The 15,719-nt window shown below is 45.2% G+C and overlaps 1 protein-coding gene across 5 annotated transcripts in view; it reads left to right on the forward strand.

Annotated features, from left to right (window-relative positions):
* The window catches only part of DIS3L2 (DIS3 like 3'-5' exoribonuclease 2), a 526,830-nt gene that overhangs the window by 428,843 nt on the left and 82,268 nt on the right, over positions 1–15,719 (forward strand). For all 5 annotated transcript variants that reach the window (XR_013173119.1, XM_077155428.1, XM_077155431.1 and 2 more), the window contains exon 13: positions 10,090–10,323. Coding sequence is in view for 4 of the 5 variants with exons in the window: in XM_077155428.1 (XP_077011543.1) it covers positions 10,090–10,323 (234 nt within the window). In the remaining variant the exon portion in view is untranslated. The remainder of the gene's footprint in view (positions 1–10,089; positions 10,324–15,719) is intronic.

The raw sequence follows: 15,719 nt of genomic DNA on the forward strand, positions 1-15,719 counted from the left end.
GAGGGAAGTACCTGAAACTGTTGAACTATGTTCCAGTAGCCTTGATTCTTGAAAATGATTGCATAACTATATAGCTTTTACAGTGTAACCATGTGATTGTGAAAACTTTGTGTTTAATGCTCCTTTTATCCAGGATATGGACAGATGAGTAAAAAAAAAAGATAAAAATAAATAAATAATAATAGGGGAGAAAGGGTAAAAAAAAAATGGGTAGATTGAAATGCTAGTGGTTACTGAGAGGGAGGGGTAAGGTAAATGGAATGCATAAGTTTTTTCTTTTTCCTTTTTATTTCTTTTTCTGGAGTGATGCACATGTTCTAAAAATGATTATGGGGATGAATACACAACTGTGTGATGATATTGTGAGCCACTGGTTATATATTATGGATGGACTGTAAGTGTGTGAAGATTTCTCAATAACGATATTTTTTAAAAAAAAAAAAGATAATTCCAATCTTAGACTTTAAGACTCAAGCAGTGATTCTGACTGAGTAACTAAGTCCTTAAGACCTTAGAACTATAGACTCTAGGGTCAAAGATCAGAACAATACAGGAAGGGTCTCACAGTTAACTATGCCCATCCACAGCTTGTGGCTCTTGCAGTATCCTCACATGTGTTGTCCAAGCTCAGGACCTAGGAGCATACTCCAGAAATCACCCATTTCAACCTTATATCAACAGCAACTCCATTTCAGCCAAAACCCACGGGCTGATTCTTGACTTAGATCTTTCTCACATATGCTACATCTAATCTACCAATAAGGCATATCACTTTACCTTCTGAATACATAGAAGCTGCCCCTTCCTCACGACCACCAGTACTGTCACTGGGTCCAAGCTACTGTCTCTCACCTAGACTAACACAGCGGCCCCCTAGTGTGTTTCCTGCTTCTCCCCCTGCCCCTGCTGTTTCTTCTCTCTACATACCAGTCAGATCGAGCTTTCTAAATCATAAATTAGATCTTACTTTCCTGTTCCTTTCTCCCTATCTTTGTTAGAAATGATCAACTATGGAGACTTGGGATTAGACTCTTTTCGCGTTTCCTGGACCATCTTTTCTCATATGGGAGAAGTTGGCTTTTATTTTATTAAACAGATCTCTCTGCTATGCAGCAGCTCTCCACCACCAGCTTCCATGACCTGGCTTCAGTATGGTTCAAGTTTTCCTGACCACCATTCTCTAACATCCTTCTGGTTTCTGCCCATTTCTTACAGCTCTGCCTTACATACACTTTTTAAAAGTAGGCATTGTTTAAGAGAACCATAGGTCTTCAGTTCTACTTAGGAATCCTATTTTTTTTTATGATGTAGCTATTTCAAAATTTTATACATGGTCTCCAGTCTTTAACTTTGCCTTCCACTACTCATTCCTCCAAGGCCCACCATTCTCCCAAGATTTCCACCTCTTATTTCCACGTCAAAATTCCTCTCTGCCTTTAACTATCCTTTCCCCTCTCTCCCTGGAGTGAAACATGCTCCTTTTCCCAGCTGAACTTGACCTGTGTTCTTGAGATCTTTTAGTGGCATCAGCATCTGTAGAACTGCTCACACTTAAAGTCTCTAGCCTCCTCCTCTGCCACATCCAAACATTTCCAAGTACTGACACCTCTAACTTTGCAGTGTATCTCTAATCCATCCTCTCTTTTTCCATTACACAGTCAGTTCCCTCACGTCCTTGCCGTCTTCCCCTAGAACTATAGAGATAGACTGTTCATGGACCCTCCATTCTGTTTCCCCAGTGGTGCTGAACATCTTCCTAAAAGCTGGGCCTGGTCCTGTCACTCTGTTGTATCTTTTGACAGTATCTCATGAAGCATAAAATGCAGAGACATCCACCAGTGCATCTGTCTGGAGACCTTCTGTCCTCCAGTCCGTTCATCCTCTGCTCTTGCCACTAAAGTATTTATTTGGCCTAATACAGAGTTGCCACAATTCTGAGACTTTGCATATGACTCTTCCTCTTCCTCGAATGTTCTTACCCTCATCTCTACCAATAAGAATCTTCCCCATACTTCAAGCTAAAGTGCCACCTCTTTCATGAAACCCTTAGTATTCATTCATTCATTTAGCAAATATTCATGGGGTATTAACTGTGTTCAGAAACTATATAAAATAGAAACAGTAGTTACCTCCTGATGGTAGAGTTACAGATTTTTTTCTTCTTTTTCCCTAACTGTTGTTTTAAAGTTTTCTACAATGATTCCATATTACCATTGTTATAAGAAAAAAGTAAAAAATATTTTGAAATTTTTTCTTGTTTCTTTAATAAACAGTTGAGAGGTACTGGAGTGTGTTTGTAGGCTGAGTGGGGAGTTGACTAGGAAAGGAGATACTGAAGATAAGAAAAGAAAAGAAGGAAGAGAATTTTGGAGTCAGACCTTCAGGTAGGCTCAGGGCCCAGGGCCTGGTGGAGGAGGCCAGTGGGGAGGCAGTGACGACCGGGGGCCCTGTGGAAGTCTGGGAAGGGAGCAGGATGGACCACTGGATCAGGGGCTCAGACCTGAGGCTCCCCCATTCTCCCAGTCAGGGTCCCTCTGTCCCATCTCTCTCCCCCTGCAGCCCCTGTCATCTCTCCCTGCACTTCACAGTCATTTGTAGGTAGATCTGTTGTCCTCCTAGATTTGAAAGCCCTCAAAAGCAGGGCCAGTTCTTAATTTTCCTGCCCCCCCATCCCTCCCCACACAACGCAGTGTATTCTTATTCCTAGAAACTGCTCAAAAATTATTTCATAAAGTGGGTTGTGACTGCTCAATTACAATGTCACTGCTCTTGGTGAGGCACTTTTATTCACAGCGGCCCTGGCACTCTCCTGACAGGTATACAGGGCCTGAGGCCCTGGGAGTCAGAGGAGAGCCTCGCCCAGCCCAGCAGCCCATCTCCCCAGCGACGCCCCTCCCCGGAGCTCCCCACCCCTGCTACGCCTCTGCCCTTGCTGGTGCAGCTGCCACCTTTGCAAACCCCCCAAACAGGGGGGATCAAATGGTGTGCAGCGCCTGGGTCTCTGCGGTATCTGCACCACCCACACAGCGCCCAGCTCGTGAATAGTGTCACGTAACTTGTAGCTTCTGCTCATGTGTCTGGGTTTAGTGTTTCATCTGCGACACTGAAGTGGAAACCTTGCCCAAGCACCTCCCAGGGAGAGACATTAGCTTCAAAGGCAGATTCTGAGAATAGTAGAGAAATGCTCCGAACATCCATCTTCAGGCATTACCAGAGGCGGAACAGAATTGTTTTATTTCAGGCCCTCAGAGGCCAGGCTGGGGCAGAGCGATGCTCCGAAAGAACTGCCATGTCCTCTGCCCCTCGGGTCCCAGTTTCCTAAGGAGGCAGCACCGACTTAGGCCAGTTAACTACGGTCACTCCAGGGAGGCAGGGAGAATGGGCAGGAGCACTGATTTTTCTGTGAATCCTTGGATTAAAACAAGAATGCTAAATAAAATTATTTTCAAGAAATTTTTTAAAAAATCGATCATTTCTAAATCTGTCATACAAAAACCTAAACATTATCGAAGTTATTAATGTTGGATTTGATTTAAATCTAAGCACTGACCTGGGCCCTGAAACTGTAAACGTAGCAGGTGGCTGCCAGGCTGGGTACCTGTCTCGGTGAGACGGCTTCCGTTGGCTGGATTGCCTGCCTGTTCCCAGACATGTGTGATTTGGGGTATCCTGAGCTTACCTGAATCCAGTTCTCAGAAGCCTTCCTCTCCTCCATCTTCCTCCCTTTCTTCCTCCCTTCCCACCAACCTCCACCTTCCTTTCCACGGCCTATGGGCCTCGCAGCCTGTCCACAGACACAGGAGGCCAAGGTGAGCGTGAGCCTGTAAGAGCTCTCCTGTCCCGTCTCACCCCATCTGCTGCCCAGCTGGTGAGCGTGGCAGACATGGCACAGGGCCCACCCACACCCGGCAGCCCACCTCTGCCACCCGAGCAGGACTCCTGTCTCCTGACCATATCCAGGCTGCTCTTCTCACGTTTCTCACCTAGATTTGGGGTGCAAGGCAGATATTTTCAGAACTTTGTTCAGTTTCCTTCCTCCCAGGCTGAGCTCTGGCTACCTGCCTCTGTGTCAGGATGGGAAGGGGCACCTGACTCCACCTGGTGGAAGGCAATGGTCCCGGCTTCTGGCAGGTAACCTAAGAGAACAGTTTACACAGTCAGCCTTTTCTTCTTTACAAATAAATCTTTAAGGAAATTCTGTCACTGAAATAAACAGACTCATAAGCTAGCAGAGACTGGCACACATGCACAGGTGTGCTGTGCCTGCCCCCTCCCCAGCGCCCAAGGCAGAGGTCTTAGCTGCATGCCGGTTTGCAGTCCCATACCCCCACCCCTGCACACGCACCCCATCCCCATCCCCATTCCCATCCCCCCACTGCACCCCACGAGGCTGGGCTCTGGGGCTGCAGGCCTCGTGGCCCACAGGATGTGTTGTTGACAGGGCCCCTGCCTTGTCCATTACTCCTTACTCTTACTGCGGTTTTGCTGTTCTTTTTTAAGAAACCCCTTCCTCACTCAGTCGTGAATCTAAGCTTTGGGGGCTGCTCCGTCAGCCACCCACTGCCTTTGCACACTGCAGTTTTGGGGCTCCTGGGAGCCCTGCTGTCACTGGCCCTGCCCTCGTGGGTTGGCTTCCCACAACCACAGAGACTGAGTATCTGCCCCTGTCAGCTTCTCACAGGCCTCTTTCTTCCCAGTACTCTTTCAGACACTTTCTTCTTGGTGCAGGTTGATTTCTGGCACCACTGTGCCGCACCCCTCCCCAAAATGACTACCTGTGTTCATAGGGGAAAATGCTACAGAGATCAGCCTCAGAGCCCAAACAGTCTTCCTGAAAATTTTAACTAAATTTACATACTGCAGCCGCCCAGAGCAGAATGGCTTTGCATCTAATCACTTACGATGGCAAATTAACCCCATTAGCAGTTTTGAACCAAAGATTTCCTAATGAGACACAGACATTTTTCAGAGCATACATTTTCAAATTATTTCAACAGAATTGAACTTTTTTCAAGGATTGTGGTTTCCTCACAATGTTGTATCTGGAAAATAGAGACATCCTGGTTTCTTTTACTTCACCTTATGTATGTGCTTTGTGAACTTCAGCTGACATATAGTAAAAATAACACTTAATTTTGAATCTAAGTCTTTAGACGTAGATCTGCCTGGGCTGCCACTCAAGAGTTTGTGTGACTTTTGACAAGTCGCTGGCCTGTTTTCTCAACTATAAAATGGACTGCATAGTGCACTCCTCACGGATTTGTTTGTAAGGGAGATTCTAAGAGGTAATAGGTGTGAAAACACTGTATGAACTGAAAGGGGCCATGTGGCCGTAAGGTGCTGTGATTGTTTAGTCTTACTAGCTTCCAGAAGTGGACCTCAAACATAATGTCCTAGAACCCATTACCTGCACCAGGATTTTCCCCCATCACATGCCTCCATCAGTGTTGACGTTGTATTGATCTGATCATATACACAGCAGCACCCTAGAGTGTGGGCAGGAAATTTGCATCACTTCAGAAAGGGAGCAACCCAGATCCTGTGATTAGACAAAGAAAAGAGGAAGGACATGATTCTCTTTCTGAAGGGTTTTGTTTATGAATCTTCTCGTGGCTTTTTCCTTCTTTCCATGAAAAACTCTTTGTCCTTTTGTCTTCTGCCACTGGCCCTCATTATGGACTGGGCGTTGATGTGAATGCAGCGTCCAAATTTGAAATTAATGAGGTGTTCCGTCCAGAGAGGCCCTCTCTCCATCCTGTGGGGCTGGCTGCTCCTGAGACCCCCTCCACATGGAGCTCTGCTTTCCTGCTTGCCTGTCTCTGTGGAGGGCTCCAGTGGGCATCCTTCCTTCTCTGCTGGCCTCCTCCACGAGATGGTTTCAGGCCTGGGTTTTCTAGCCTAAGAATTGTTTAGTCCATCTCTCAGCCATGAGACCCAGAGTCACTGGATTGTACTAAAATAGGATAGGTTCTGTTGCCTGAGGCCCCCTTTACTGGACTCGAATATTCTTGATGGCTATTCAGAGTGCCCGCCTCTGTTCTCTGTTTATTTAATTTTTTTTTTTAATTTTTATTTTTTTACATGGGTAGGAATCGAACCCAGGTCCTCTGGCATGGCAGGCGAGCATTCTTGCCTGCTGAGCCACCATGGCCCACCCTCTCTCTGTTTATTTAAAAGGAAGGTTGGTAGTAATTATCTGGGATGCTGGCATTAAGGGGGGAGGGGGCTCCAGTGAGGTGAAAGAACTATGGGAAATTGTCAGCAGCAATGCAGCCTCACATTTGCTGATGTTCAAAGTGTGTGAGGAAGGGATATCCCTTCCTCACTACTGTTTCCTTCCTACTGAGAAGGAAACAAATTGAGGGAACAGAAATTTGGTTGATAACAGAAGGTTAGACTTCAAATTCTGGCATATTATAGGTAATACATTTTAAGGACCCCTCAGGATTAAAAGTGGCCTGGTCAGTTCTCAGCACTGCAATCCCAGCATTTGCAGGGAGCAACAAAGATCTATTTAGAGCCAAAATACATGGGCTTGAGGTGGGGGGTTTGTCTAGGAACCTCATGGAACTTGCTCCCAACTCTTGTGCAAAAATGTATCAGGAAAGAGGACCCAGAGCTTTCATTTGGTCTGCAAGAAAACATGCCCAATCAGGGTGACACATGTCTTCCCACCTGTGTGTGGTGATTACCCTGCCCAAGAGCATCCTCTTAGAAAGAAGGAGCACAGACCTCCAGAAGCCAAACATCCTATGACCAGGAGCCTGAGGAAACCTGCTCAACTGCTTGCAAAGGGTGGGAATGGACAGGGGAGTGGAATAGAGTGGAAACTAGAGTTTCCCTAAGTGTGCTGAAGACAGGCTGTCAGACAAAGTGTAGACACGCAGGGAAGGATGGTTGACTGGGTTTGGAATGAAATAGAGAACCGGAAACAAGCTGAATCTCCAGGGGAAAACTTTGTGACCACAAGAATGAGTAGGTCGTGGTCCTGTCATTCTAGAGGAGGCTGGAGAAACTGCGTTCATGGGGAGTTTTCAGGAAATGTGGATGTGATAGAAGGACAAGGATATGCTGACCCTGCAAGGGGCTGTTCTGGAGACCTGCCCATGAGACTGCCCCACCTGGGACTTCTCTACACTACCTAGATTTGGCAGCGAAATTTCTCTTGCATTCAGCACATGCCTCCTGTGAGCCAAATTCAGGATCTGCTTGCCACAGCAGAGGAGTCATGAGCACATTATTAGAATCATTTACATTTTTGGATGGAAATGATTCTTGGAATAATCTGAAAAGTATAGTTTGGGGATTTTCTTTTCTTTTTTAAGAAAAATTAAAGTCTAATGTTATAATCCTTATAGTAAGTCTCTTTATGTTTACACTGAATAAAAAAGAAAGATGTGACTAGTTGCAACCATCTCTCCTCATACCTCTTTTCTTCCATGTTGAGAGTGTTGGTTCTTCCTTTAAGGGGAGGTTGGTTCCCAGGGATCTTGCTAGCCTTCCAGGGTGGGAGCTGTGCTACATGGAGGCTTTGTGGTGCAGACAGCTCTTCTGGGCTGTGCTTTCTCCCTGCAGATGGCCCTTTGGGGAAGCATGGTCTCCAAATTTGCACACGAAATGGTTTGGCTGGTGGAAAGGCAGGCGAGGGGAATGGTCACCAGCCCAAGCTGAAGGCCCCACTGCTGCCTGGGGCAAGCCATCGCTGTCTCTCAGCGAGTCAGTCGGGAAAACACTCAGAGGTTTTCAACTTTCCTGGGGCCTTTGAATCCCACCCAGCCTCCTCCCTCTTTGCCTCATAATTGACTACTTCCCTCCTCCTCCACCTGGGGTCACCTGCAGTCATCTTCCAGGGCCTCCCCTTTCCTTCCTGCCTCCACCCCGGATGCTTCTCCACTCTCAGCCACCAGGATCTGTTTGTTTTCTTGGTTTTCCATTCTCCTTCTCTACTGGCCTCTTCCCCTCCCTACCAGCACAACACAGTCCTTCATCCTGCTGACTCAGCTGCTCTCTCTGCCTGGCATACCGTGGGAGCCATCAGCCACACTCCTTGGTCTGGCTCCACTGCGAGCTCCCCACACTTCTCAGCCAGAGTCCCTCAGGCTTGTCCGTATTATGTCACACACAGAAAACGTGGTTGTTTGAGTGGCACATAGGGTGTGTGCATGAGGCTTCGGAAGGCAAATCCTCTGGCTTCCCTGAGGCTGAGGGGAGCCTAATCGCAGCCCTTCTAGAACCATTTGCAGTTCATGGGGTGGGAACATCTTCTTGAGATCTGAAATCTTTGCAGTTAGGGCCTCCCTCATATTTTCCCCCCAGAAATAGCCTTACTAAAGATCACCAATAACCAATGCTAAAAGCAATGGCCTAACTTCATTCCTTGACAACCAGGCAGCATTTGCTATACACTGGGAGTTAAGAGCTTGCGCTGAACTGCTTGGGTCCAGTCCCTGACTTGGCTACTCTCTAGCTGTGTGACCTTAGGCAATTTCTCTGTGCCTCATTAAGATAGTGTTTGTGAGAATTAAAGAGTTGATGTACCACTGTAAGGAAAGAGTATGACTGGTACCTGCCTCAAAATAAATGCTGTGGAACTATCTCCTTTGCTTTGAGCACCCTTTTCTCAAACCTCTTCTCTCTACTTTGCCTAACATCGGACACTCCTGGTTTCTTCAGCACTTCTCTGAGCTATTTTTTTCATTTGATTTCATCCTCTGACTTCTCTTTTTGCTCCCTAAGTTGGAAAGGTTGTTAAAGAATGCAGCCTTGATTCTTCCTTGTCCGTGCTTTCTTTCTGGAATCCCTTGTGTCCAATCCAATCACACACACCCTGGGCCAGATCTTACCCCCTGATGACCTGCTAAATATCCCCATCTGCATCTTTTCCCAGCATCTCCAACTCAGGATTCCCAAACATATTTTACTGTCTGTTTTATTTTTGCTTTAAAAGTCATAAATGCTTGATATAGAAAATACAAAAAAAATAAAAAGAATGAAGTACAAATCTACAGGGGTGCTCCCCTATTCAGAGAATACCATTACTCAACTGGCTGGATCTGCTTTGAGCCCTATGGTTCTCAACCAGGTCTGAAACCCCAGCCCCACTGCCCTTCTACCCAGGGGACATTTTGCAATGTCTGGAGAAATATTTGGTTCTCTCAGCCTGGGGAAGGAAAGGGGGTTGCTACTGGTGTCTAGGGAGTAGAGGCCTGCAATGCTGATGAACACCCTACAGTGCATATAGGACACCCCACCACAAAGAATCATTCAACCTCAAATGTCAGTAGTGCCAGGTTGAGAAACCCTGTTCCAGATCTTTGTCTCTACACATATGTGCCAAATGGAAAAAGTTGGCCTTGGTTTTCCCTTTCTGCCCCTATCCTGCAGCTCCACCTGTGTTCTCTGTTTCTGTCCATGACCTCTCCCTGTACATCTGACCTGTCACCAAGCCCATCAAGCCTGCCATGTCTTTGGCATCTGTCCCTGCTCCTCTCCACCAGTTTTGGCATTGATGACCACTCACCCAAGCTAACAAAGAAGCTCCAACAGGCCTTTCATTTCAAGTTTCCACAGGCCTTTCCTGTGCCACCCCTGCTCAGGGACCTTCCATTGTCCTTCACTGCCCGTAGAATCGTGTCCACGCCTGCTATCCAGGAGCCTCCCACATGTAGCCCCACTGGCTTCTCCCTCCTGGAATCTCATCGCTGTTCCCTCCAGCCAGTGTGCCTCTGCCTCAGCTCACAGTGCTCCCTTCCTAACATGCTTTATCCTCTGTATCCCCCAATACAGATCATCCACATTGTTCAAGGCCCCTCCCAGATGCTGCATCTTGCACAGAGCCGCCCCCCATTGCTTCCTTTACCCTCCCTGGGACGCAGACCTCATGAGCCTACGCTAGAGTCTATGCTCTGTGGGGGCTGTAGTTTCTGTGTCTGATTCGTCTTTGTGCCCAGCCAGAACCTAATACCATTCTGAGCACAAAGCCAGTGCTCAGGAAATCTTTGTGAAATGGATATGGGTGAATGGTTGAATGAAAGAAAGACCTGAAAAAAATGCTCTCCTCCTAACTCTCACAGCCTGTCTTCTTTGCAGATCCTTAGTGAATGGTTTGGTCGGACCATCATCCACTCCTGTACCAAACTGAGCTACGAGCATGCACAGAGCATGATTGAAAGCCCTACAAAGACAATCCCTGCAAAGGAACTGCCCCCCATTTCACCAGAGCACACCAATGAAGAGGTGCACCAGGCCATCTTGAATCTCCACAGCATCGCAAAGGAATTACGCCAGCAGCGCTTTGTGGAGGGTGCACTCCGTTTGGATCAGGTCAGTTACTTCCTTTTGCCAGTGCACCCAACAGATGCAACTTGAGCCTGAACACAGAGTGAATGCAATTCGACATGCAGCTTTGGGCTCTACCTTCCTCCTCCTTTCCCCCACACGTACACTAAGCAGTGCAAGGCAGACAATGACTAATTCCCACCCATCTCCCAAGCTACCCAGGAGATGAACCAAATGATGTAAGCAAGGCAAGATGTTCAGCTCAGTGACCACAACTCCCAGCGAGTCCTTCCCTGGTCAGGTTTTGTCCAGGATTTGATCCTCATCTCAGGTCTCTATCTCAAATCCCTTTTCGATTAGAGGTAGAAACAGGAAATAAGGGAGTTTAGAAGGCAGCTGACCAGTGTCTGATTCCAAATCTTAAATGTATGTAGATAAATATATATATGTAGCTATAGATATATAGACAGATTTTTTTTTATCCCTTGTCTTCCAGAAAGCATAAGTTTACAAATCCCAGATTAATATCTGAAAAAGCAGAGGACTGGGAAGACGGCAGGACATTGGCTGTTGAAAAATGGTAGCCCATTTTGGTATTGATTGCTCTTAAATGTCACAGCCATGCAAGTGGCCTTCTGGGACTTAAGCTGCTGTCACTTAAACCTAGTTGAATTTCCATGTTCAAAAATCAGTAACTTTTAGGGTCTGAGAATTCTTTACTCATTACTTGTCAGTGGACTACAGAGTGGAGCCTGTGTTCTATATTGTGGTATTTTTTTCCCCTTTTATATTTCTAACACAGACTCCAGAGAGCTTGCTCTCCTTCCCTGATCATCGTGTGTGGGGGGGAGTCTCTCTCTGCATCTTGAAACCTGAGGTAGACAGCTGCAGAGCTGCTGGGATTCACTGATGGAGCTGTTTATCTGACCAGCAGCATAGCTCTGCCCTACAGAAGACTTCTTTCTCTGAGCCTTTCAACTTGGAAAGATCTGAAAGGCCTTGCTTTATACCTTTTAATTAAAATTTTAATTTAATCCAGACTTTTGAGACAGACTTGCACAAATGCTTCTCAGCAGGTATTACAAATAGTTGCTGCCCTGTACCTAGGAGTAAGTTAGCAGCCCTCAGGACAAGGGAATGACCTGTTCTACCTGCCCCAGGGAAAGTCAGAATAGCTTCTGGAACTCTCGCATGCCTTCCCTCGCCCAGCCTCAGCTGCCTGAACAGTCTGTCTGCGTGAGAATTCTAACGGTAAGAGAGCAGGCCGAGTGGGTGCTGAAGAACACAAGGCTGGTAGAAGGATGACTCAGAGGCACGGGAGATGACAGAATATATCCTTTCCTCCTTCAGTGAAATCATTCACGGGGAGAGGAACACAGTCATTCCCACCCACCAGTGGCCTCCTAATTGTCACATCCAAGGATGCTTTTTAGTTCTTAGCTTACTAGACTTCTCTCCTGCATTTGGCCCTTTGAAGCCCACCTCCTGGTTCTCTGCTTCTCCTTGTACATCTCCAGTAATGTCCTTTTAGTCCTCTCTCTGCAGAAGCCTCTTCCTCTGCCCACCCCTCTTGCTTTGGTATTCCTTGGGATCTCTCCCACCCTCTTTTTTTCTCTTACCTATTGTAATAGTTTGCTAAATGCTGCCAGCATACAATATACCAGAAATGGAATGGCTTTTAAAAAGAGAATTTATTCAGTTACAAGTTTACAGTCCTAAGGCCATAAAAATGTCCAGACTAAGACATTCAGATAAAAAGATACTTTGGCTTAAGGAAGGCCATATCTGTCGCATGTGGCTGGCATCTGCTAGTCCTTATTCCCAGTTCTGTTGTTTCAGATTCTGATGCCAGTCCTTTCCTCTTTAAGCGTTTGTGGGCCTTTACTTTGCTCCTCCAGGACACAACTCTGGGTTGTAGCTTGCTTAGCATCTCATGGGAATGTACATGGCAACGTCTACTGGGCTCTGCATCTCCACATGTCCGTGTCTAGGCATCTGTTCTCTCTGTCGGCACTCCAAGCATGTCCAAATGTTTGCATCTCTGTGAGTTCCAGAGCAACTGTTCTCCAAGCATCTAAAAGCTTCCTCCAAAATGTTTCCCCTTTTAAAGGACTCTAGTAAACTAATCAACACCCACCTGGAATGAGTCACATCTCCATCTAATCAAAAAGTCACACCCACAATTGGGTGTGTTACATCTCCATGGAAACAATCCAGTCGAAGTTTCCATACTACAATAGTGAATCAGGATTAAAGGACATGGCTTTTCTGGGGTACACAACACTTTCAAACCAGCATACCTACACTCCTTTTCCAAATGAATTCCTCACTAACTGGATATTAATTTAATAATGCCAAAATCTGTATATCAAGCCCAGCTTACTCCCCACAGGCTCCAGGTGAGCCTGTCCACCTGCCTTTGAAATCTTCACCTGGATGCCCCACAGTCTTCTCACCCCAGTGGTCATCATTCCATCTGGAAACATGCTGGGCATACCATCAGGTATCCCCCTCTACCTGTGCTCCTGCCAGGGGAATTGTATGTGTTTCAAGAGTCAATCGGATTTATTCCCAAACTTTTTTATGCCAATTGCATACTGAATTATGCAAATTAGCTAAATATTAAGCAAACTGATCAAATAAGAGCAAAAGAAGAAAGTTATTTTTTCTGTGAAAGTTAAATGCCTTGAAAAGACTTGAAAAGGACAAATCTCTAAAAATTCTGTTGTTTGGGTGAGATAACTGTAAAAGAAAAGGGGGAAATCATAAAATTCAAGAATTCTGTAGTTTCACTAATGTTTAAGTTCTCATTCTCCTTTTAAAATAAGCAAAAACTATAAACCACAAGCAGTTAAATGAGTTTATTAAAAGACTGTAGAAATCCGATTAGCAGACTCTTTCTAAAAAACCTTACATTAGAAAAAAAAAACTTGAATGAATGTACATTTCTATAAATTAGGATAGAATGTTTCATTAACTCTTTATCTCTTCTGTATGAGTTCCTTCCAAACCATCCTTCAAGCACATCAAATGAGAGGGTTTCTGTTCCCTCCCTTTAGAGACTTTACCCCGACAGATTGTTGTGAAGTTTGATCTTATTCAGGTATCTGAATTACCTTGAAAGCTATACAGGACTGTTAGGTGACCTCATCTCACATCTGGAAGCTTATGGTGGTCCAGGCAGAAAATCACAGATTACTCTATTGATTGAGTCTGATCTGTTGGCATCTCTTTGAATCACAATTTTCTTTTGCTGACAATGACTTTAGATATCATCTCATCAAACCTCTGAATTTATAAATTAGAAAGCTGTAGCCCTGGGTTAATGAACTACTTATATGCAGTAAATCCAGATGGCAAACTCTTTGTTCACCACTCCTCCGTTTGCACCATCCTGACTTAAGAGAGAAGAAAGTTTTCCTTCAAAGTGGGGAGGGAAAAACCCTCAAAAGTCCTAATTAGGTTCCAGTTAATTAAGATTTGAAAATAACGGATTTTCATCCTTGGAGTTGATTCTTTAGTTCCCCAGAAAACAAGCCTGAGGACCACAACTTTAGAAGGAGGAACACATCAATCTTATATAGCAAAGGAAACAAGCAAAATCATTTATCATTTATCGGTCAGCCAAATGGCCCCTTTCAGAAGTCGCTGCATTTGTTCTCATGTCCCTGCTGCCACATTTCCCCTCATGGAAGGCTATTCTTCCTTGATGCTTTTTGAGTAGTCTGCCCTTTGGTGTTGCTCGCTGATGCTTTGTTTGCCTCCGTTTGAGCTGGCATTCCTGAGAAAATATCCTTTTATGCTAGCCTCAAGTATGGGTATCTGTGAGATAAGCCACATCCCTGTCACACAGTGTGCCCTTGGATTAGAGTAAATCTCTTGAGCCAGAAGCTTCACCTTTCCAAGAAAGCAGTTTATCACGATGACCTTCAAAACAAGTGCGGTGATTAAGAACACAGGTTATCAGGAGATAGAGAGTAGATTGGGCATTTGATGCTGAAGGATTACAGAATGGGCAATGGGACTGATTGTAAAAATTCAGAAATGGGTAGCTCAATACTAACTGATGGTAGCACAATAATATAAGTACACTGAGTGAAGCTAAATGTGAATATGATTGAAGGAGAAGGGGTGGGGGCATGTATGATACCAAAAGGAAAGATAGAGGATAAAGACTGAGACGGTTTGATTTAGGAGTGCCTGGAGTGGACAATGCTGGTGATTAAATATACAGATATAAAAACATTTTTGCATGAAGGAGGACAAATGAATGTCACCATTGTAGGGTGTTCAAAATGGGATGGTATACAGGAAAAGGTACAGTCAGTGCCAGCTAGGGTCTGTAGTCAACAGAAGTACTGTAATATGTTTCCACCGAATGTAACAAAGGCTTGTACCAAAACTGAATGTCACCAAGCAGAGGGCATGGGGGAGGGATATGGATTCTATGCAGAAAAAAAGGAAATGTCTTCCTGTAGATTATGGTGGCAAAGGTATGTCTATTTACTTAGGTTGGATTGTATGATGTGCAAATAAAACTGTTTAAAAATAAACAGAGAAAAACAAGTACTAGAAAACATGGAGAAAGAGATGTACCTATTCACGGTTGGTAGGGAAGCAGAGAGGTGCAGCCCCTTTGTTGGGCAATGTGGTGGTTCTGCAGGAGGCTAGGGCTGGGGGTGACATACAGCCTTGTAACCCTGTCGCTAGGTGGATGCCTGGTGGAACTGAGAGTAGGGACAGGAATGAACATATGTGCACTGGTGTTTATGGTGGCAGTTCGTGATTTGCAACGGGTGGAAGTGGTCTGAGAGTACAATGACTGAGGGATGGAAGGAAGAATTGTGGTGTATACATAATAGATTACTGAGCAGCTGCTGAGAGGAATGAAGTTATGAGGCATGCAACTAGCTGAATGAACCTTAAGGACAGTATATTGAATGAAATGGCAGAACTAAAAAGACAAATAAGTATTATCATGCCTCACTCATATGAACTAACTATAACATAGAAACAGACTCCGAGAATTGCAGTCAAGAGCCTGTGGGTTATCAGGTTGGGGGCCTATTATAAAGGGTACTAAATTGTGAACTCTTATAGCAGTCACATATATTAAGGAGTTGTAGCTCTTATTTCTGAATTCTGAGATACTAAGCTGTTTGTGTATAGCTTGGTTGTTCCCTGAAACCTTGGGTATTTATGTGACACTTGAGATTGTGCGTTAGAGTACTGACACTATGAAAGCCAGCATTCCCCCCTACAGCAACTGCTGAAAAAGTGCTCAGACTTTGAGTAGAGATATGAGTGAAGATGATCTGGATAGGACTAAGGTAAAACAGAATGCAGGGTAAACGATGACATGGTCCATATTTTAAAATTTCAACTTCTGGGTGAGACCAAAGGAAGAGATGTTCACTTGGTGTAAAATTTATATTTTGGGT

This window comes from Tamandua tetradactyla, chromosome 3 (assembly GCF_023851605.1).
Source record: "Tamandua tetradactyla isolate mTamTet1 chromosome 3, mTamTet1.pri, whole genome shotgun sequence".
NCBI classification, from domain to species: Eukaryota; Metazoa; Chordata; class Mammalia; order Pilosa; family Myrmecophagidae; genus Tamandua; species Tamandua tetradactyla.